This window comes from Heloderma suspectum, chromosome 6, assembly GCF_057233095.1.
Source record: "Heloderma suspectum isolate Gila_16-S chromosome 6, 16-S_ref, whole genome shotgun sequence".
Classification (NCBI taxonomy): domain Eukaryota; kingdom Metazoa; phylum Chordata; class Lepidosauria; order Squamata; family Helodermatidae; genus Heloderma; species Heloderma suspectum.
In genome coordinates this window covers 24,575,956-24,594,057 of record NC_139463.1, presented here as the reverse complement: position 1 = coordinate 24,594,057, position 18,102 = coordinate 24,575,956, and the positions used below count along the sequence as shown (strand labels likewise).

Genomic DNA, 18,102 nt, shown 5'->3' with positions numbered 1-18,102 from the left:
ATGGCAATGGCTTCAGTGGAATTTACCATTTTCCTGCTTACACTTTCAAGCTATTTCTTCATCTAGAAGATGAAAAACCTTCTAGGAAAAGTGTATAAATAGAGCAAAATTGAGATGGGGAACAGATGTCAAGAAAGACAGGAGAGGAGGAACAGAATGTTCCATCTGGGCCAACGTTTCTGTTTTTCCGAGGCTTTTAAAATGGTGCGGTTTGATTGCCAAATAAAACAGCAGCGACTGACAACTGAATAGCAAGTTCAAAACGGAGCCTTCTACCAACTCTTGATTTCCTTTCAGCACTACAGCATGTGTAAAAGGTTGTTCTCTACACCAGGGGTGGGCAGAAGGTAGGTCTCCAGATGTGCTGGATTAACCCCCCCTCCCCCCAAAAAATTAGCCTGCTGAAAAAGAATGCTTGGGGGAGAGGGGAGCCAGGAGTGGATTGTTGCATGAAAGAACTTGTTCTTTCAGTGGATTGTTGTACAGTGGATTGTTGAAAGAACTTGGCATTTTGGTACTGGTAGCGGTCACAAATTTGTGGCCTGAACATGTGCTCAGAGGCACTGTGTTTCTTAATTCTTAGTGCATGTCCATTTGACCGAGCCAGTATTCTGCAGCTGGTGGACCTCAGGTTTCTTGTACAAAGTAGACCCCGCAAGCCTCACGTCTGCCCACCCCTGCTCTAGTCTGCTGCAGAACCATCCATAACCTCACAATATACTATATTGTATCCACATGTTGTGTCAGCTAGGTTTGATTTAATAGACCAAAAGCAGACCCAGGACAAGTTCAGCCCAACAGCAGTGGTGATGGATTGCTCTTCTCAGCCAAGCTGCTACAGAAAGTTGAAAGAACCAACCTGTTCTACCTAGCAGTTCCTTCTTGGTTCAGGGCAGGGATGGGGAACAACTGGCCTGTGGACCTCTTAAGACCCACAGGGGTTCCCCGCCTGGCATGGCAACTTCTTCCCCTATTCCTGCCCCCTCTGCCACAGAGAGAAAAGCTCTTTTTTCTGATCAGCGGCTGATTGCAGATAAGAACTTTTCCATGCAGGGCAGAGGAGCCGAGGACAGGGACCTGCTGAGTAATTCAGTCTTCCTTACTTCTGAGCCTTGTTCTCCTTACTTCTGAGTACACATGCTCCTCATGCTTACTTCTGATATTTAGGATGCTATCTAAAGGTGTGGCTGAGTAATTCAGTTCTGCCTGTTTCTGACTAGACATCCAGAGGCTTGTCCTCCTTACTTGTGAGTAGACATGCTACTTGTGATTACTTGTGTGTAGACATGCTACCTATTATAAATAGGTAACAATGGAATTTTGGGGTGAGATGGATTTTTCAGCCCCACCCACTTTGCCTGTGGCCCCACCCACTTCATCTTTGGCTCCACCCACCACTAGAATGCAGCCCCAAGGCCTTCTCGGAAATAGAATTTGAAGAAGGTTGAAATAGAAGCACACACATTGAGCTTTGTGGAGAGAAATGCGGACTGTTTTGGGGGATGGGGATGGAGGAAGGAAGGTGGTACCATGAACAATGAGGCCACTTCTGATAGGTTGGAGCCTCCCATTGGAACAGAAGGTGACACAAAAAGTTGGGAATGCAACATGGTAAATTATAGACATTGCATATAGTAGACTTCTCCAACTTGGTGCCCTCCAGATGTTTTGGATTTCAACTCCCATTAGCCCCAGCCAGCATGGCCATTAGAGAGGAATGCTGGGACATGTAGTCCAAAACATTTGGAGGGCAACAGGTTGGAGAAGGCTGACATACGGTACGTAAATGTCTATCTGTGTAAGCCAAACTGCAATTTGGATTGGATAAAAGGTCCACCTAGTTCAGCATCTGGCCTCCCACAGTGGCCTGGCAGATGCCTCCAGTAAGCCCACAATAAGCATTATCTTTATCCTTTCCCCAGCATACTGCCTCTGACCCCGGAGGTGCTACGAGAATACTCACCATGGGAGCAGCCAAAATAAGCATCGCGCAGCACGTGGTGGCCCTGCCGCCGGTGTAGTCAGAGATGAGACCGGCCATGATGCCTCCTGCGTGACAAAGTCCCATTTCACAGTCAGGCAAGAGTGGAGAATGTAAGATCTGAGAGTTGGTTTCATGCCATGGTTAAAGAGACTGACGGCACGATCCTAGGCACATTGAATCAGACCTAAAGTCTCACTGTGTTCAGCGGGGCTTCCTCCCTACTAAGTGTTCATAACAGCCTGAGTTATGAATCGGAAATGTCACCGCTGCCATACAATCCACAGGTGGCCTTAGAAAATCCACTCATTCTCAGCCTCAGTCCCCCGACTTGCAAAATGGGGGTTAATCATACCGTAATATCTTACAGGATTGTTGTAAAGATTACAGCTAGGGATATCGAACCTAGGAAGCTGCCTTATAATGGGTCATATCACTGGTCTATCCAGTATTGTCAACTGGCAGCCACTCTCCAGGGTTTCAGGCAGGAGATTTTCCTGCCGTACCTGCAGATTCTGAGGATCAAACCTGGGACCTTCTGCATGCAAAGCAGGGGCTTTACCTGCCTATCTAAAATTATTTCTAGGTCACCTTTAAGGGTGAAACCATCTACAACTGAACTGCAGTCCCTTCCTGCCTAAATAATGGATGTGAAATGCTCTGAACACTTGAAAGTGCTAAACAAATGTTCCTCCTCCTCCTCCTCTTGGCCAAGGTAAATGTAGCAAGGCATGTCTTTCTGAAGTTGCCAGTCAGATCATGCTAGTTAGTTCACAAGCAGGACAGATGGAGATTCCATCTCCATTTGTTTCCAGGCACAGTGTTCATAAGCATACGCTCTGTAACTATTCTAGGATACTGGTGTCCAGTTGTTTTCACCCTGGTTAAAGTCCAGTTAGAAATACAGATATCTGAATGTCAGGACTGAACAGATTCCATGCATGTGCAATCTTCTTTCTTTCTTTCTTTCTTTCTTTCTTTCTTTCTTTCTTTCTCTCTCTCTCTCTCTCTCTCTCTCTCTCTCTTTCTTTCTTTCTTTCTTTCTTTCTTTCTTTCTTTCCAACACCCCAGAAGTCTTTAAGCAACCATCTCCTGATGATCCAGGTAGACCATTAGTCATCAGCTGCTGCGCTGGCTTCTTTCTCTTTAACACCCCCTTTTCTTCCACCGTTGGCCTTGTGCTAGTGAGCCTGCACTACCTGCAAGGCAGGGGTGTCAAACCGCTTTCAGCAGAATTCAATTTCAGACAAGCTCTCAGGGGCCACATTCTAGTGGTGGGTGGTGGTGAGCGTAAGAAGGGGACGGTTCAGAATACAAAACATACCAGCATCGTGGAGCTTAAAACTCTTACGGCCAGTAATTAAGTCTTGGAAGAGGCATGCCAACCTTTCAGAATTGGGAAAAACAGCACAATTGGCAGTTGGGAGAAAGTGGGTAAGGCCAGGGTAAGGGGGCATGGGAAAACCTGGAGGGCTGGACTGGGATTCCAAGTGGGTTGGATTTGGCCCGCAGGCCTAAGGTTCAACACCCTTGCTAGAAGGCATCTCGGTGGGGGCAATTTGAGGTTCTGCAATTGGTGGAGACTCCAGATCTTTTGGACTTCCGCTCCCATCAGCCCCAGACAGTATAGCCAAGGGTCAGAAATGCTGGGAGTTGTAGTCCAAAACAAGTGAAGTGCTGGGGGAGTCTGCTGTAGGCTGCCCACTCAGAGCTGTCCCAGAAAATAGCCACCTCCTCTAGCCACAAAGCAGTTTTTTCTCTCCTCCTAGAAATACAAAGTAATGCATGAATTAAAAAAAACAAATAAATGCAACAAACCAACAATGCCGCCGACATCGAAGAGAGTGGACATGTCTCCAGCCTTTTTCGCAGTGAAATGAGCTGCAAAAAAGAAAAGCGCAAGGAAATGACTGAGTGAGCAGAGACGATCACAAGGCCATGTTGTTCAACGGCAGAGCACATGAGTCCTGTGCAGGAGGGACCGAGGCTGAATCCCTATCATCTCTAAGTCCCAGCTGGCAGGGCTGGGAAAGACCCCTGCCTATGACCCTAGGAAGCTGCTGCCAGTCAGAGTTGGCAGTACTGGCCTAGACAGATCGAGCACTGGTCTGGCTTGGTCTAAAGCAGCACTGGATCTTCAAAAGTTACAAAATATTTTGAACGAGGGCCAAACTAGATGAGACACAGCACTTGTGTGATTTTAAGTATACAGTAGACACTAGAGGTCCAATTCAGATAGAGACCTTTCAGCCATTGCCCCTGCTGTGGTCGCAATCTGGATCAGCTCCCCCCCCCCCCGGCCCTCCACACACACACACGCACAAATGCCTGCTCTTTGATTTGGAAGGAAAGCTACCACCAGAACAGTTGGAAGCTTTCCTTCCAATGCACATGCCAGGTGTGGAACCCCTGATATTGATTGGGCCCACAGTGCGCAACAAAGCGATTAGCCCCCCTATCTACTGCCATAGTCCTGATCTGGATCAGCCCCCCCCCCCCAGCACCCACTATTTACTTTTACAAAGGCTGATGGTATGAATGGTGTCAAGTCGAAACTGGACCTGACAGCATCCCCGCGGTATGGGGGAACGAACCTCGGCCAATTGCCACTTCTAGATGGGCAATTACCATGGATTTTCACACATGCAATTACCCTTAGAGGAAAGATGCAACACATTTGAAAGCAGTGACTGTAGGACCCAAGAGCCAAAGCCATATCCAGATGTAATGCTCCCTCTACAAGGACAATAAGAGATCCTGTCCCTGTGGAGGAAGCTCTACGCATATAGAGATCTATATGTGCATAAGGCTCCCTTCAGACTGATAGTGGCTGCACATTCCACAGGGGTGTGGCCATCTTGAATGACAGCATCTGGGGCGGGGGGCTTGCTCATTTGTTCATGAGATCTCCTTCCCAGGTTTGTTACTGAATTCTTGAAGAGGGCTATAATGTCCTTAGCTGGGGACCAAGGTAGTAGCCACAGGATGGGGAGTCAGGGATCCATGACTCCTTTCTTTTTCTTCTGGGTTGGATCCAAATAATGATGAGCAGAAGCCAATAGCTGCTAGTGCTATCGCACATAGGAGACTACACACTGCTGGAATAGCTTCCAGATGGACCTGCACAACTCCTAGCTCATGCAGAACAACCTCTTTGGAGTTGGTGTCACTCATCTTGCGCAACACTCAAACATGAGACGCAAGAAAAGCCCATCTGCGAGTGGAAGCACCCCTTCACACACAGGAGGGCACTTTTGGATCCAACCCTTTTCTTAGGTTTTTTAAAAGAACATCAGACCTATCTTTCACTGTGATGTGTGAGATGGCCTTTGAGAGGCATGCAGCCAAAGCCAACATCTCACTGGAAATCCGCATGAGAAATACTTGCTTCAGAAGGTCAAAGCTGCCTGAATGATAATACGGGGATCTTATGAAACTTTCTGTGACTCACCTACATTCACGATATACAGAGGCAGCCAGTAGAGGAATGTGTAACTGACAAGTTTGGCAAATAAGAGGCAAAAGGAGAATTCCACCACTCCCTGCAGGGGAAAGGGGGGGTCAGGGGAGAGAGGAAAAGACATCCATCAGCAGCTATCCAAAGCCAGTTTGAAGAAAGTGAGGGCCAAAACTGATGTGATACAGAACAGAAGATCCATGATAAAAATCTCTTGACTTCCCCCCACCATCTCACTTAAAAGCAATCACGGGGGGGCGGGGGGGAAGATGTCCAATTTTGATCCAAGCAGCAGAATCCTGTGCCATTTTCCCAAATTAAGGGCCTAAGTAGTCATTATGTGGAAGATGCATGATTGGATCGCCCAGGCATTGATTGATTGATTGATCAATCGATTGATTTGCTAAAAGCAGCCTTAATTTTGATCAGGACTTGGCACTGGGGGAGGGGTGGGTCAAAACTCTTCCCTCCCTGCCACTGCCCTGATCCAATCCCCCGAACACACACATCTGGAGGGGAAACTGTACCAAGCGCAAGGCAAGTAATGTCTAGTTTGAGCCTAAATCATCCCCCCTCCCCAAGCTGCTGTCAAACCCACAGTGCTAAGGCACTTTATTCTTGGGGAGGGGGTCTAATAGCAGCTTTGGGGTGTGTGTGAGTTGCATCCACGGTTAGAGCAGACCCATTGAAATGAATGGGACCTAAGGTAGTTATTAGTGCTACTTAGAATGGACCCACTGAAATGAATGTGACTTTAGTCATGACTCTCCTAAGCCCCATTCATTTCAATGGGGCTACTCTAAATGGGACTAACATTGGATATAACCCTTTGTGTTTGCATGTGGGGTTAAACTGGGGGGGGCAGCGACAAATGCCCCCTCCCTGCTGCCCCTCTACTGCTGAAAGTAGCGTGAGAATGAGCTAAATTTGACCTTTTTAACACTCCACAGCAAATTTTTTTGCAGCCAAACTGGGCGGCCTGACAGCAGGAATGTAGTCCACAGAGAGGGAGGATCTCAGGGGTCACAAGTGGCCCCTGCCCCCCCCCCAGTTACCCAACCCTGGGTTAAACACACTTGTCCCCAGCACTGCTGCTCCAATCAAAACCAGAGCACCACCACTGCCTGCAGCTGCTTTCCTTTCCTTTCCTTTCCTTTCCTTTCCTTTCCTTTCCCAGAGAGATCCAGTCACAGGCCTCCTGTATCACACCTGTTTTGCTCCCTCAGTAAGCAGCTTAACTGGGAAGGCCACCCATGGGGCCGTACCAACCGGTATCCTGAGAGCGTCAATGAAACTGATGGCTTCCCGGTCCTCCTTCGGTTCTTTCGCACTTTCTGCCACATCAATGATGTTTTCTCGGCTGTGGGTAGAGACGTTCAGGCTCCCGTCGCTGATGGAATGTTCCGCCTCGAGGCCTTTCTCATCCGAGCTGTCGGCCTGAGAGAAAACCAAATGCCTCAGAGGGTTGGATTGAGGCATTCTGGGAAATATGGGCCACCTCAGCCTGTGACAGGGCACCGGAAGGGATCTGATGCTTCTATGGGTCAATCAATCTCCTTTCCCAAATATAACCAGTCCTATCCAGTGATTAGTTTACCCAAGTGAGACCTGCAAGAAAATGTTGCAGAGCGTCCCAAGGGCCGAAATAGTCCTTATGTGGAAGATGCGTGACTGGATCTCCCAACCATTGGCTGATTGATTTGCTAAAAGCAGCCTTACTTTTGATTGGGAGATGGCACTGGGGGAGGGGTGGGACAGAGCTGTGTCCCCTTCTCCCTCGGCAATCGCCTGGGAGCTGACGGGGGTATAGGGGTGCTAAAGTCCTGGCCTGCAGGAGGCTTCTTTCTGGAAAGGAGAGGGGGTAGGCAGAAACAACAAACACGCAGAACCTGTTCACAGGAGGGTCCTGTTCAGGATGTTTTGCATGCAGAACAATCCATCGCCAAAAAGGGTCAGGCAGCAGGGAAATGGGAAAAAACCCACCGGAGACCCAAAGAGCTGCTGAGTAGACAATACTGAGCGAGATGAACAAGCTGTCCAACCTAGTATTAGGCAGCTCCCTCCATTCCTATTGTTAAGCAATGCCTTCTTTATTTGATGCGCATTCATTCGATGGATCGAAAGCTACAATGGATCAAAAGCTGCAGTGTGATACCTTCAGCTGTGTTGTGCATCTATTGGTCCCTTCTTCCACCTCCCCTTTATCAGGATCAGTCTTGGCTTCAGCCAGGCCACAGGCTATGGGGGGGCAGGGGACAAATGAACGAGTGTGGCAGGGGCAATTGTTGGGAGTTGTGATTTGCTTGGTCGGGGCCAACCCTTGAAGAAATGGGATTGGATCTGGGGCTGCTGAGAGTTCAAATGAGTTAATTAATGTTTATTTTCATGCCTAAAGGCCCCCAAAGCAATGTACAAGGAGTTAAAATACAAAACTATAGAACAAAATGACATGGCGCAAGATGCTAATCCACACTAAATAAGCTGTGAGGAAGGGAACTCGATCCTCCCCTTCTCCCTCTCCCTCCTACATCAGCACATCACGCTGCATGCTGTAAGGAAGAAGAAGCCCCTGTTCAGTGCTAGGAAAGTTAAAATACAGAACTATAGAGCAAAATGACACAGCACAAGATGCTAGTCCACACTAAATAAGCTGTGAGGAAGGGAATCGATCCTCTCCCTCTAAGGAAGAAGAAGCACCTGTTCAGTGCTAGGAAAGTCTAACAGTGCAATCTTATGCATGTCTACTCAGAAGTAAGCCTCAATGAGTTTAATGGAACCTCCTCCGAGGTATGTGTGTATTGGATGGCAACCCAAGAAAAAGACATGGGAAACTTACGTGATGGAGAGGGGGGCTACAGTCCACATCTTCAGGATCTGAAAGAGAGGGAAACCGTATTACAAAACCACACAGCACTTTTGTTTTGGAGCAAGGTGATAGTTGCACCCAGTGTGAACAAACCAGATCATTCTGATTCAAGACTTGTTCTGATTCAGCAACCGTGAACATCAGTAGCTGCAGCTATGATGGTTGTATAGAAGAGAGATAAATAAGAGTAACCATAGGAAATGACTCCAGAAAAGGCATCTTTTTAGATAGCGAGCAGTTTATGCATTTTCTAAATAAAACAAATGAGGCAAGGCGATTGTGGAAATAAATTGTGTTTAATATTAATAATATACTGCAATGTACTAGAATTTGTTTATTAATTTATCTGAAAGAAGCTGTACCAAAGAACAAAGAAAAACTACTCTTTTATATGATATTATCACCACGCCTTCTTTATGCCAAATATTGGAATAGAAAGGAAATACCTAGACTAAAAGAGTGGTATATTAAAATGTGGGATTTGGCAACCCTAAGCAAAATTGTATGGGTTCTTTGGGTTAAGCAGGGAAGATACAGGATAAATTAATTTAAACAGGAATGGGGGCCATTTAGGAGATTTTGGAATGATAAGCAAGGTGTGATACATGGTACTCCATTTCCTTTATTGTAAGTTTAAAGGTTATGTCTAGATGTTTCATTGTTGTAAGGGTTTTGATGGATCTCACTGCATTTTAATGTTTGTAATGGGTTTTAGTGTGTCCAATGTCTAAAAAATAGCAATGACTTAGCATTCACAGTGATTTGTTTATAGAATCATAGAATAGTAGGGTTGGAAGGGGCCTACAAGGCTATCGAGTCCAACCCCCTGCTCAGTGCAGGAATCCAAGTCAGAGCATCCCCGACAGATGGCTGTCCAGCCTCATCCTGAACGCCTCCAGTGTGGGGGAGCCCACAACCTCCCTAGGTAGTTGGTTCCATTGTCGTATTGCTCTAACAGTCAGGACATTTTTCCTGTTGCTCAGCCGGAATCTGGCTTCCTGTAACTTGGGCCCATTGTTCCGTGTCCTGCACTCTGGGATGATGGAGAAGAGATCCTGGCCTTCCTCCCTGGGACAACCTTTCAAGTACTTGAAGAGCGCTATCATATCTCCCCTCAGTCTTCTCTTCTCAAGACTAAACATGCCCAGTTCTTTCAGTCTCTCTTCATAGGGCTTTGTTTCCAGTGCCCTGATCATCTTTGTTGCCCTCCTCTGAACCCTCTCCAGTTTGTCTGCATCCTTCTTAAAATGTGGTGCCCAGAACTGGACACAGTACTCCAGATGAGGCCTAACCAGTGCTGAGTAGAGGGGAATTAGTACTTCCCAGGATTTGGAAGTTTAGTAAAGTAATCTGCCTAAAAATAATACATACATTATTTATATAATGAATGAATGAATGAATGAATGAATGAATGAATGAACAGGAGCACAAAAGAGGACTTTGGCAGCAATACTATGCACACTTACATAGGAGTACACCCAAATGAGCATAGTGGAACAGACTTCTTGAGTAAACATGTATAAGATTGTGCTTTTTATCTCTAACTGCAAGTGCAAGGCTTAGGAAATAGGGTTGGGAAAACCAGGGATGCTCAAGCTTGCTGTAATACTCCAAATCTTACTTCAAAGTTTGGTTTGGTTCACTCCTATTCTTGACCTGGTTTTCTGTTCATTCAAATGGGAAAAGTGTGTACTTTTCAAAAGGTGTGCATTTTAACTTTATGCATTTTTGAAAGTGCATATTTTGCAAATGCAAACATGAGCTCAGCAATTTGTAAACCTTTTTGGAGAGCACGTCTTCCCATTCACATTTGCATACAGGGTTGCAAATGGGGCATTTTTGAGTGATTAGTGAACATCCCTACAAGGGAACCCTGATCCATCTGTGCTAGAGAAACGTTTCTGACACTTTGAGATGGGTGGTATGCAAACAAGAAGAGGAGGGGGAGTGATTACAGGTGCAACTTGTCATGCTGCAATGCGGCAGGGGTGCATAAAGGTGTGCAGGCCAAAATTACCTCTTCTGCATAATGATCAAAGGTCCAGAAGGCGATTGGATGTGGTCGCCCTATCACCCACAGATCAAATCAGGCCAGGGAAGAAAGCATTGATACTGTTTTCTGTCACTAGGTGGCAACATCTGCTTGTATGTGTGTAAAATGTCCTCCTGCCTATGGAAGCACAGAGAAGTTCACAGTTCCTTCTTAAGTTCCACAGGGATCGAAAGTGGTCCTTTATCCCGCAGACTAGTTCCTTGGAATATCAATGCTGCTTAGGACTTATATTGTGTCTTTTACATTGTGCATGGCATTTTGTTTGACTATTTTATATCTGACACAATTTTGATATTCGCAGTCATGCCCTTTTTTTCTTTTGTTTCTTTTTTGGTAATTTGATAAATTGCTATGACCTAACACAGCCCTTCCCTAAGCTGGGTCATTCCAGACATTTTGGACTACAGACCCAGACGGCATGGCCAAATGGTCAGGGATGATGGGAGCTGTAGTCCAAAACATCTGAGGGACTCAGGTTGGGGAAGGCTAGTCCAACATGATCACGTTATTTAGATATACTCATGTTATGCACAACTCACTTATAGGCAGCGTTAGGTTAAAGGCCTGATCCTAAACGTGTTTTGTCAGAATTCAGTCCCACTGATTTTAGAACAATTTATTTCCAGCCAGGTTGCAATATGCTTACAATTGCACTCAAATTATAGTAGGCAGGCACACGTCTAGAGTTGAGCTGAAAGTTATTTTCAGAACTTTGTCAGCTCAACGTTGGGGGCTGGGGGAGAAAGTGGAAGTTTTCACAAAACGCAGGACCTGTGTGGAGGGCGGGCATGGCCAGGCACCTGCTGGAGTCGCTTGTCCTCTTGTCCTTTGCAGCTTACTTGTTCACCTTCCTCTCACTCTGGCCCAGACAAAGGTGGTGGTGAGAAGGAGGAGCAGCAAATGCCAAAGCCAAAAAAGAAACAGCTGCACCAATTAAATTCCCAATGCATTTCGACACTTGGTCTTTATCAAGGGAAAAACTGTTGAAGGTTCTTCTGGAGGATTCCCTCTCCCTTGCTTCTTCCAAAGCAAAAAGCAGAGCTGGCTGGGAAATGCTGAGAGTTGTGGGACTTTTTTTTCTCTGTGTAAACATGCTTAGGATTACACCTTTAAACATTTTAATGTATTGTGTGTGTTTTTGTATTTTTTGAATGTTGAAAGTTTTGCTAATAATAACAATAACAACAGTAATAACAACATTAACAAATGTGATGGTACATTGTATTTTATAGGTATATTGTTGTGAGCCAACCTGGGTAGCCATTTTCTAGAACACTGGCTTATACCTATGTTAAATAACTGAAAAACTCACCCCCACCCCCTGCAACACTCACATTCAATGAGGAACAAGAAGCAGATGACACCCATGGTGGCTATGATGATCCCTGGCACGATGAATGATAGGCCCCATGCAGTTGAAACCCAGGCACCGGCAATCAAAGACCCCAAGATGTTCCCTACAGATGTGTGCGAATTCCAGATGCCCATGATCAAGCCTCGTCTGGAAAGAGATAAAGAGAACAAAACTGCTAGATCAGCCTTTTCTGCTAGGCCAGGAAACACACTCGGGTTTTTAACAGCTCAGTTCACATGTTGTGCCAAACATCTGCGCTAACAATAGGTTGTGCCCCGAACCGTGGTTTGAGCTTCTGAGCTTTCAACGGGGAAACCATGGTTAAGAGTTGTTTGCCTTCTTCCCCCCTCCCTTCTCCAAGTTTCCTAAGTTCATTTTTCCATCCAGGGTGCAGCAGCCCTTGGAGGTGGTGCAGTGGCCAGAGCAACGGTTTGGTCAATTTGGACGCCACTCCAAATCATGGTTAGCAAACCCACGTCAAACCATGGTTTCTCATCCTGGCTTGACAGCTGATTGCAAACCATGGTTGGTAAATTCAGATACCTCAACAAACCATAGTTAAGCATCCTTCATGATGGTTTGGCACTGGGTCTGGACTGAGCCTGAGGGTGTGCAATATTGAAACTATGAAATATGGCTCAATTTGTATCGTGACTAGGAGAGGAGAAATGGCCATCCATTCGGTGACTGGAGGGCATCAGGCTACCTACACAGAGACCACCAGCAGTGCTTGTGTATTACATTTTTTAATCCCTCCCTTCCTCGAAGATGCTGAGGGCAGTCTCCACACCTCTCCCATTTCATCCTCAGGATGCCCTGCAAAGGTAGAGCAGGGGGTTGGCCGAGATGGCCTGGAAGCCGCTCTCAAACACTATGATTCTACATTAGGCTAAGACAGGAGTGCAGAACCTATTTCAACCTGTGGGCCAAATTCCATTTCAGAGAAGCCCTCGGAGGCCGCATTCCAGTGGCAGGCAGGGCCAAAGGCAAAAGGAGCAGAGCCCCCAAACCAAAAATACCAGCATATTTTAGCTTAAAGCAATCCCTTCCAGTAACTAAGCCTTAGGAGAGGCATTTCTGCCTTTTAGACTGGGGAAAAAACTGCACACTAGCTGGGGAACCACCCAAAAATCAGTGGTTGGGGGAAAGCAAGTAGGGCCAGGGGAAGGGGCATGGCCTTCTGGAGACATCTGGAGGGCCAGATTTGGCACCCCAAGCTAAGAGAGAGGGGGTGTTGAGTGTGTGTTGTTTTGAATAATGGGTTGTTTGTTGAACTGTTGGTTATCGTGTTGTCTGAACACAGCCAAGGTGGCTTGCTAACCATGCAGTGTGGCTTATTTTCTTGAAGAAGCCAGCTTGAGAACCCATGGCTTGTTGTTGGGTTGTTCAGGGTGGTTAACAAGCCACATTGCATAGCTAACAAGCCATCCTGGCTGTGTTCAGACAACACGATAAGCCACCCTGCTGAAAATGTACCGAGTTCAGACAACATGCTAATCCACAGTTCAACAAATAACCCATGGTTCAAGACAACCCACATTGAACCACTGAGTGTGGGTTAGTGTGTTGCGTGAACAGCCCCATAGTGAAATCATCTAAGGCAACTGAGTTTTAAAGCTGGATCTCCCTAGTCCTACTCCAACATATGAGTCTCAGCACTACATCACACCGGCTCTCCTACTGAAAATCAGTGTGGCCTAATGGGCAGAGTGTTGCCGAATTTGCATGCAGGCGATCTGGGTTCAAATCTCTGCCCAGCCATAGAACCTCCCCAGGTGACTTTGAGCAAGGTGTGATCTCTTGGCCTAACAGGGCTGTTGTGAAGATGGCTCCCACCTATGGCGCTCTGACTCCCTTGCCGAACAGACAGCAAGCCGCCATGCTAAACAAACACACGGCGGCACCCCATGCTCAATCAAGCCATTGCCCTATTTTCTAGCACATGGCTAAATTTCCTGTTTCAGCAAAGGAATAAATCAGGAACTTCCTCCAGAGACAAGGATTAAGCAACTGATACTTAAAAGGGGTAAACAACAACCCACAAGATGCAGTTGTACAGAAACCAGACTCACTTCCCCTTTCCGAACCAGTTGCCAACACACGTCACCACGGAGGGCCATCCGGTTGTCTGCGCCAAGCCATTGAGGATCTAGCAGAGGGTGAGAGGAAGAAAGACACTGTTAGTGGAACAGAAATGCATCCCTTACACCGGGGATGGGGAACCTCAGGCCCCGGTGCCAAATCCGGCCTATTTGGGGGCAAATCCTGTTCATCTGGGGGCCAAATCCAGCCCACTGGGATTTTCCAGAGGCAATGCCCTGCCCCTGCCCCCCTTTTCCCCTGACCACAAATTGTTTGGTGGTTTCTCACCTCTTGTGTGGTTTTACTCCCCATTCTAAAAGGTTGAAATGCCTCTCCTAAGGCTTAGTTACTAGGAGTAAGAGCTTTAAACAACAATATGCCGGTATTTTTGTATTTTTTTGCCCCACCCATTTTGCCTTTCACTCCTCCCCTTTGCCTTTGGTCCTGCCCACCACTGGAATGTGGCCCCCAAGAGCTTTGGCTCTCAGGCTGAATGAGGTTCAACACCTATGCCTTGTCATTATAATAACCATATTGATCCTTTCCTTCCTCCAAGGTGAGGTGGATGCGCACGACTCTCCTTTTACCTTCATAACAACCCTGCAAGGTAGGTTAGGGCAAGGGATAATAGCTGGTCACTCAGTGAGCTTTGTGGATGAGTGGGGATTTGAACCCATGTCTTCCGAAGACTTGAACCACTTACACAAAAACATCTCTATTAACAATGCAGTTTTACATTGACTGCACATTCCCACAACTACTTCTTTATATTTATTGCATTCATTTCTTAGCCACCATTCAAGACCGCAGTCTTCCCAGAACCAGACTCCTGAGTAAGGGACCAGCGGTGGACCCCCCCCCACCCCAAACATACACACCTGTTCTCATTCCTCCCTCCAAAAAGACAACCCCCCCCCCCAACAACAAGAAAAGAGGAGATCGGTACGGTAAGGTCACGTTTAAACTACACAAATGTAAATCAGTGTGAAAGCGGTTTACGGCTTCCTCTAGTGAACTGTGGGATTGCCATTCTGAGGAGAGTTCTCTATATGGATCTTTGCCCTTTCCAGAAGCATAGTTCCCAGAGTTCCTTGGCTGGGGGTGGAGGGGAGAACAACCTAGTTAAGTTGGTTTTGAAATCTGGGGTGAAGACCTGTCCATCTAGGCTTCAGAGCCTGGGATCCCTTCACTTGGCCCACCGAAGAGGTGAGGGTCAGCACTGGGAGAGAAAGGCTTCAGTGTCAAACTCCAAAGCCTCGTTTCTCTCAGCATCGTCGCCTGGCAGTTGGTGTCAGAGTGGAAGATGGGCGGGAGGGTGCTGTTGCACTTCTGTCCTGCTTGTGGGTTTCCTGTGGGCAGCTGGTTGGCCACTGTGTGAACAGAATGCTGGACTAGGTGGGCCCTTGGTCTGAATGGAAGGAGTCAGAATGGAAGGAATTCCTCAGTCCCCCTTCCCCGATCTGTGTGTGTGCTCACTTCCAAAACAACAGCACAAGTGAGACCTACAACAAAATGTTGCAGCATGAAGTGCTCAGTGTTTCGCATTCCAGCCACTCCATTCTGTTCCCCCTCCCATCCTGCTTTTCTGTCCCCGCACCTCTGTCAGTCAGCATTTGGTGGCCACTGAGCATGCTCAGTCTTTGTTAAGCCGTTTGGGGGAGTTCCCCCCTCCAGCTCCTATTTTCCTTTTCCCTAAAGATTTTATGCACTTCTGAGAACCGTAATGTAACCCATGCTTCAGTTGTTGCTCCCAGCATTGTTAAAAGAACGGTAAATCTAGCATGCCTGTGATCTCTGATGTTGTTTCTTTTATTTGTTACTGCAAATATAGATGGGAATCACACTGTCAGGAAAGGCTGAACCTGCCCACTTCTCCTATCTAATGCAGAGATATTGTGGGTTACATTAAGGTTCTGTCAAGCTTACTGATACCTCCTTCTTGTGCGTGGGTGGTGCCATTTTGGCTACACAGGGGATGACACTAAACACCTGAACATGGAAAACAGAGGGAAATGGTGATAAGGATAAAAGAAAAGGCCTGCTGGGTCAGAACAAGGTGGGCCCACCAAGTCCAGCATCCTGTTTCCCACAGTAGCTGACCCAGAGACTCCCGAAGACCCATCATGCAGGGCATGAAGGCAACGGGCCTCTGCCATTGTTGTTCCCCAGCCACTGGTAGACTGCTTCTGAACATGCACGTTCTGTTTAGCATTCCTGGCCAATGGAACCGTTCTCCATGAATCCGTCAAATCCCCTTTTGGAGTCGTCTCAGCTAGCGGCTGTCACGGGGCCAGCCTAAGAGGTTGTGCTGCCCGCGGCGACGGACAAGATGGCACCCCCTTCCCATTCTATGCAGAGATGCCAGCTGGACTAGCAGCTCAATCTTATGTCAATACTGGCTATGGGATAATATCCTCCACTCCAGCTAGGGTGGCCAGGTCTCCTCTTTTACAGAATACAGTCCTCTCTTTGAAGGGCTACCAGAGGACTGTTCTCTGTTCGCGGGTCTGTCCTGTCCAATTCTGGTTGAAAGTCGTGCTGTGCTGAAATCCTTCCTGCCCTTTCGCAACCACTTTGTTTCCCTGTGAAAGTGGCAGTCGTTTGTCTGCCTCATTCGCAGGGATGCTGAGAACTTCGGAGAAATGTGCAGGGCTTCAGTGTAAGGAGGTGGCTGATGGGTGGTGGTGCGGACGCTCTTTATTTTACCATTTTTACCCTGTTCTGTCCTTGCAGCCTCTCCGGCTGCTTGAGCTTCCTGAAAAGCCCCCCTAGAGGATTTCCTCCCTTGGGGCTTTCCAGTGCTGCTGTCTGCTGAGTCCTTAAAAGCCAAGTGAGGCATTTTTGGTTTTCTTTTGTGGTTGTTAGAAGTCTTCTTAGCAGCAGCAACAAGAAGGAAAACAACCCCTACAGCAACAGCAGCTCCTCACTCAGACCTCCCCACAATTATCCCCACGGGTGCAATTTCTTTTTGCCCCTTGAAAATTAATACATCGAAAAATTCAGCACAATTGAAAGATAAAGAACCCTAACAACTGTCACCCATCAACATTTAGCATCTGAACAGCAGCCTGAGCAGGCAGGCACACGGGTCATCTGGTCATAGCCCTCCACATAGTCCTCCTATGTATTTCTATTTAAATTATAATCATTATTGCTAAGTTTGTATCTATACCTGTAAATTAGCATATGCAAATGTTATGCAAATCACTGTCCTCTTTTTTGGGTGGGTGATGTGCGTCCCCTTTCTGGGGAAATTCATAAGTGACCACCCTAACTACAGCCAAGGCAGCTGGCTAGTTTGGGGCTGGGGGGGGGAGAGAACAGGTAGTGTGGGATACACAACTCTACCCTCCAACGGGGGGGGGGGCAGCTAGAGAGTTCAGGAGAAACAGCTAGGAGGCTGCCATTGATGCCCGCACAGCATCTGCCACATGAAGCAATCACTTCACTCTGCCTACTGGTAGGGCCGGCCCTGGGCCATCACCACAATGACTGCTGATCTCTTGGCAACTGGCTGTGCACATCTCAAACAAGTCCAAATGCATGGGTGCAAAGTCTTCCTCACTGCTCAGCGACCACTAGCCAGGGATCCTGCTTTTCCATGTAAAGGCAGCTAATCTGGCAATCAGGGACGTTTCCGCCTTGCAAAGCCTGAGTTTCATCTCCAGATTTCCCCCTGAGCAAAAGCTTTGCCTGGCCTACTGCACAAACCAGTTGTGAAGCTCAACCCGGGAGTGCGTGGGAGGAGACAGGATTATGACTTGTCACAGAGGCAGTTTCATGCGATGGAAGTGAAAAGGAAGAACAGTGGTATTTCTTGCCCAACCAGCTACCCAAATAGTGCTGTGCAATACCACAGGGTAGCTATGGTGAGACACACTTCACCTGCACCCCACAGACGCAGAGAAGATGTCCTACCCATGCTGCTATTTGAGGAATGGTGCTCATGGTAGTGACTAATCAACCACAATCCATTTCCCTATAGCTCTGCAAAAAATAGGCCAAGTAAGTGATGGAGGGAATGGCAGACAGGAAAAAATGGAGAAGGATACAACTTCACCCACACCCCCACCTCCATTGGACCAGGGATGGACAAAGCTCCAAAATATGGTCCAGATGACTTTGCCAGTGAATGGGCCAAGAATCCACCTCCCTATTGCTCAGTCTTCTTGTCAGGGAAAGCAGGACTTGTTCTCTGTGGCCTGAGAGGACAGGATTAGATCTAATGGGTTTAAGTTACAGGAAGGTAGATTTTGGTTGAAGATTTGGAGAAACACCTTGGTGGTAAGAGCAGTTCAACAGTGGAACC

At 47.2% G+C, this 18,102-nt stretch overlaps 1 protein-coding gene across 5 annotated transcripts in view; it reads right to left on the bottom strand.

Moving 5' to 3' along the window:
- SLC37A2 (solute carrier family 37 member 2) overlaps positions 1-18,102 on the bottom strand; it is a 72,129-nt gene that overhangs the window by 19,687 nt on the left and 34,340 nt on the right. For all 5 annotated transcript variants that reach the window (XR_014783727.1, XM_084803813.1, XM_084803810.1 and 2 more), the window contains 7 exons: positions 13,784-13,860; positions 11,692-11,858; positions 8,275-8,312; positions 6,708-6,875; positions 5,433-5,523; positions 3,800-3,862; positions 1,964-2,049 (listed from right to left, as the gene is read on the bottom strand). Coding sequence is in view for 4 of the 5 variants with exons in the window: in XM_084803813.1 (XP_084659939.1) it covers positions 1,964-2,049; positions 3,800-3,862; positions 5,433-5,523; positions 6,708-6,875; positions 8,275-8,312; positions 11,692-11,858; positions 13,784-13,860 (690 nt within the window). In the remaining variant the exon portion in view is untranslated. The remainder of the gene's footprint in view (positions 1-1,963; positions 2,050-3,799; positions 3,863-5,432; positions 5,524-6,707; positions 6,876-8,274; positions 8,313-11,691; positions 11,859-13,783; positions 13,861-18,102) is intronic.